The 4,523-nt window shown below is 55.1% G+C and overlaps 1 protein-coding gene across 1 annotated transcript; it reads left to right on the plus strand.

The window, feature by feature from the left end:
* The first annotated feature begins 658 nt into the window (after positions 1 to 658).
* Positions 659 to 1,708, plus strand: LOC142586315 (metalloendopeptidase OMA1, mitochondrial-like). The gene has a single exon (XM_075697560.1). It carries the CDS (start codon positions 659 to 661, stop codon positions 1,706 to 1,708), a length of 1,050 nt encoding a protein of 349 aa, XP_075553675.1.
* The last annotated feature ends 2,815 nt before the right edge of the window (positions 1,709 to 4,523 follow it).

Below are 4,523 nucleotides of genomic sequence, written 5' to 3' on the forward strand. Positions count from 1 at the left end.
GTGTTGCAATGAAGGGGCGCGAGACTACAATTGGGCCGTAAATAACAATGCGGGGGGTCACCTGGCTCAACATTGCAAACGTCACAAATGCCGTCCGTATCTCCGTGACACTAAGTTTTTGGCACGTTCTAGAGATAGCATAGAAACGGAGATATTAGAAGCGTTTTGCATTGCCAGGGCCGAGGGCACGCGCATTAGCTGCCCGTCAGCTGGCACTTGCCGAAAAAGAGATCGCTTTTCCGATGCGATAGAGAGGTCTTGATGTCACGGTGGTACTACTATTCGTGTTTCCATCCATATAAACGCTCTTTCTTCAAGTAAAGTTGAGTTGGAAGTTAGCGTCCGCCCGTCGTATACATATTCTTCTTTTAGTCCGCGTCTTTGCAGCGCTGTTTTTTCTTCGAGTATTATATTCACTACATCGCATTTTTCTTTCGTCGATCTTACCGATTTCTTCATGCTCAGTTCCACTGTAGTGGGTATAAGCGCTACTGATCTGGAGCAAGACTGGGGCAGGTCGTCGGAGCTACACCAGCTACCATGGCTCGGGCTCCGACCCCTAGGCGTCGAGGCGGCTCGGAGTACCAGGGGCAACGTCCGAGCCGGCCGGGGACGGCGTCCTAATCCCAAGGGAAGACCATGTGGACGCCGATCCTCGATGGCTGGAGTGACGCCCCACTTCGTCCGCGGCGCCTTCCGGCTGCTGAACAGCTTGGACGGCGTCGCGCAGCTCACCACGCTGATGGTGACCTGCGTCGTCGTAAAGTGGATCCGCTTCTACACGCTTCGCCTGAGCGTACGCAGGGCCAGCGCCGCGCTGATGGTCATGTTCTTCTTCCTCGTGTGCTACTACGTCACCCACCTGGAGAAGCAGAGCATCACCAACCGGCGACGCTTCGTCGCCTACACGCCGGACGAGTTCGCCGACCACGTCGCCGGCGACGTCAAGATGATCCAGCGCTACTTCTGGATCGCGTCGCGCAAGCCTTCCAAGTACGGCAACTACCGCCGGCTCAACAGGGTCTCGCAGGCCCTGCTGGGCGCCAACCGGGACCTGCCGGGCGCGGCCAACCGGACTTGGTCGTTCGTCATCGTTCGCTCCCTGGCGCCCAGCGCGTTCGTGCTGCCCAACTGCCGCTCCTACTTCTTCGAGGGGCTCTTCAAGGTGTGCGAGAACGACGATACGCTCTCGTTCGTCGTGGCCCACGAGATGGCCCACTGCCTCCTGGATCACACGCTCGAGAAGGAGTCGCTCGCTTACTTCCTGGACAAGCTCAACACGCTCGTCTGGGTCTCCTCCCTGGCGCTCATCCGCGGGAACATCAGGGCAGCCCTGGTGCCGTGGTTCGTGAGCCGCGCCCTGCACTACGCCGTATTCCTGCCGCACAGTCGCTCGATGGAGCTCGAGGCCGACTCGCTGGCGCTGCGGATGACCGCCAAGGCCTGCTTCGACTTCCGCTACAGCATAGTGTACTTCGACAACGCCGTGGCGCTCAAGAAGAGGGCCGCGGGCACCAAGAAGACGAAGAAGCTATTCTCGACGCACCCGACGCGCCGCGAGCGCGTCGGCGCCCTGAACCGCCAGATGGAGGCCGCCCGGGAGCTGCACAAGGCCAGGAACTGTCCCCCGCTGGTCCCGCTCCGCAAGAATGACAAGGCCAGGATCGAGTCGCTCCTTAGCGAAATCGCCCAGGAGGTCGCGAAATAATATCTCGATGGCATATACCGTGTTTCGAGGCATTCATTCATTTTACTGCGTCACTATGCTGATAAGTACTTTGAGAGGAAATGCGGTGGGTGCTTTGTCTCAACAATTGCGTGCAGTGCAGCGTGGGCTGTGTGTTGCGTCAGCCGAGAGGGCTGCGCGTTTCCCGAGAACGGAGAAGGGCTCACCCGCTGCGCGCTGCTATTCCTTCCGTGAACCTTGCGCGTGAAGGGCAAGCAGAGTCGTGAAATATTGTTCATCCCTCTTTCATCTCTTTTATTGCGATAGCAATCATATGGACACTCCAGGCGCATTTCTGCCGTCGCCGTCGCCGTGAGGTTCCGTACGAGTGAAAGCGTGTGAGGGTGAGCCGGCGAACGCGGCGCAATCTCGCTTGCGCGAGCGAGGAACGCGGCCCGGATGTCGTGCCCTCTCCTGTGGTGCGCGTAGCATGGTGGGGTGGGGGGTGAGGCGAGGGAGGCGGGCAGTTCTTTTCCAGCGGCTGCTACGGTGCCTCGATGTTCTCCTCGACCGCCCCTCCGTACTGAGTGGACACAAACGCGGCGTCTACTACGGCGTTAGCCACGCGAATCGCGGACGCGGTAGGGACGCGTTGCCGGCGCTCGTGTGTCTGTCTTGAAAGCCATCTGCGACGTGGCTAAAGTGCGCGCTCGCGCAGGCCTCATTTTCAAAGCGACCTGCGCTGTTAGCAGAGCGCGCGTCGTGCCGGTAGCTTCGCATGCGCTCTGCTTTCGACGTTTCGTTTGCGCTGAAGCGAGACGTGCATGAAGGTCAATTCGCTTGCTGCTGCCGCGAATCCAGAATTTTCACACTCACTCCGGAATTTTCACAGCGAGTTTCCGCGCACATCGAGCGAGATGTGTTGATGCTTACCTGTGCGCGCATGACACCGTGCTGGTAAATTGAGTTCCAACACCTTGACAGGCTACTTGGTTTGAATACATGAAAGAATGCGTAAGCGCGACTGAACAAGCACGTGGAAAGAAGCCGACACACAAATACAATGCTGTCTCTGTGTGTCTGTTTCTTTCTACGTCCTCGTTGAGTCACGCTTACACATTCTATTGTTAATTTAGTAAGTGAATGCTTACAAGCTTATACGGCCGATAAAACTACTATCCTTAGTTCGTTCGCTATTTATTTATTTGCTATTGCAATCGGTGCTTCGCCTTTCCGGCGGAATCGCGAATTTTTCTTATTGGCTGTCGCGACCCGTAGCTTTCGCAGCACTGCGTGGAGTTGTTGGTTCGTCCGTGGTACACGAACAGGTTAATTTGGAAACAGCTGCAAAAATGAAGGTGTCTCCCATGGCAAGCATACGGCTCTAAATTGGAGGAGGATCCCGCAGCTGCGCGGAGTGATGCGTAGAAGCCGAATGAGGGAGAGGAGGAGCTTCGGTGCGAGTGTGGGGCTCCGAGGATTGTAGGATGGGGACGCGCCACGCACTGTAGGATGGTGCTTGGTAATGCTACCAAGCGACAAAGTTTCCACAATGCCCGTTGAGGAGAGTTTACTTCGCAGTTAACGATTCCCAGGACCATACCAAATATTTTAAGTCTGTTTTCCTTTTTTTTTGCAGCAATGAACATTTAAGGGCGTAAAAGCACCTGGAACACGACCCTCCATGCATGCATTGCAAATGCTCAGTGAACATTGTTACGATCGGCCAGCAGGGGTAGTGACCTTCTAGCCTCTCCTAGCCCGCTTCGTGAAGCCAACAATGCGTCTCCCTCGGACAGACTGCCAGCGCCGCAAGGCGAGACACGTTTGACGGACCGCGTATTGTTAGCTGGTTCGCTGTCGCCTTCACGGTCTAATTGGAGCAAGAAGACTCCTGGAAAAGTGTGTTCTACGGCGTTCCCCCATGGAATCCGGTAATGGTCGCGGTCGTTTGACAGGCGCGGCAGCTAGGTGCGGAGTCAGCTCAGGAACCAAGACGTGTCAGCTTGGGTCAAGCGTGACAACCCCTGTCTACGAGGCTCCACTACTTTCGGTGTGTTCAGTGAAACAAAAGTGAGGGAGTGAGTGTGTGAACCCTGGCACTCAAAGACGAGTCCTTCGACGACTTTGGGCGCTCCGAGTGGGTGAAGGTTGGACGGCAGTTTTCCCTGGCCTAGGGATCTGGGGAGGACAGAGGGGGTTTAAGCAGACGTTTTCGGCTCTTCGGTCTGCTTCGTTTCAGTCATGCCACACTGATGAAACGAAACGTTCTACACACTTCATGTAGATATTGTAAATAAATCCCGTACTCATCGTTCTCGATTTGAACAAGTTCCTACCTTCAACAACGTCCTTAGCGTGGATGAGTCGGACGACGGCATGGGCCAGCTACCCCTTCTGACATGCCCGACCCCAACTCTTACAACATGCAGGTGATTTAAATTATACCAAGGATCTCGAACTCACCTTAGGCATCTGGCCACACATGTTGTACATAGCTGTACAGCTACGCAGCTGCGCGGTTATGTTCAGGGGAGTGGTTCCAGAATATGAACCGTAGCACGCGACACTCCACTCCCCCTCTTTGAGAAATACATTTACGTGTACCAGGACGTCGCCTGCTGTGTGTTATATCGCCCCATATGTTAGCACCGGCAGAATGCAATTATTGTACACTTTTCATTTCAACGGCAGTAGTAAGCTCCCAGTCAGGATTTGGCAATGCCTGCCGTATGCGCTCCAACCCATTTTTATTCTTCTGTAAATTTCCTTCTCGTTATCAGGATCCTCTGTGAGTAACTGGCCTAGATAAAAGTACTCCTGTACGGATTCTAGAGGCTGACTGGCGATCCTGATT

Source organism: Dermacentor variabilis, chromosome 6 (genome assembly GCF_050947875.1).
Source record: "Dermacentor variabilis isolate Ectoservices chromosome 6, ASM5094787v1, whole genome shotgun sequence".
Classification (NCBI taxonomy): domain Eukaryota; kingdom Metazoa; phylum Arthropoda; class Arachnida; order Ixodida; family Ixodidae; genus Dermacentor; species Dermacentor variabilis.

Excerpts from the sequence above, each read along its gene's own strand:
- LOC142586315 (XM_075697560.1), top strand. The coding sequence starts at position 659 with ATGGCTGGAGTGACGCCCCACTTCGTCCGCGGCGCCTTCCGGCTGCTG.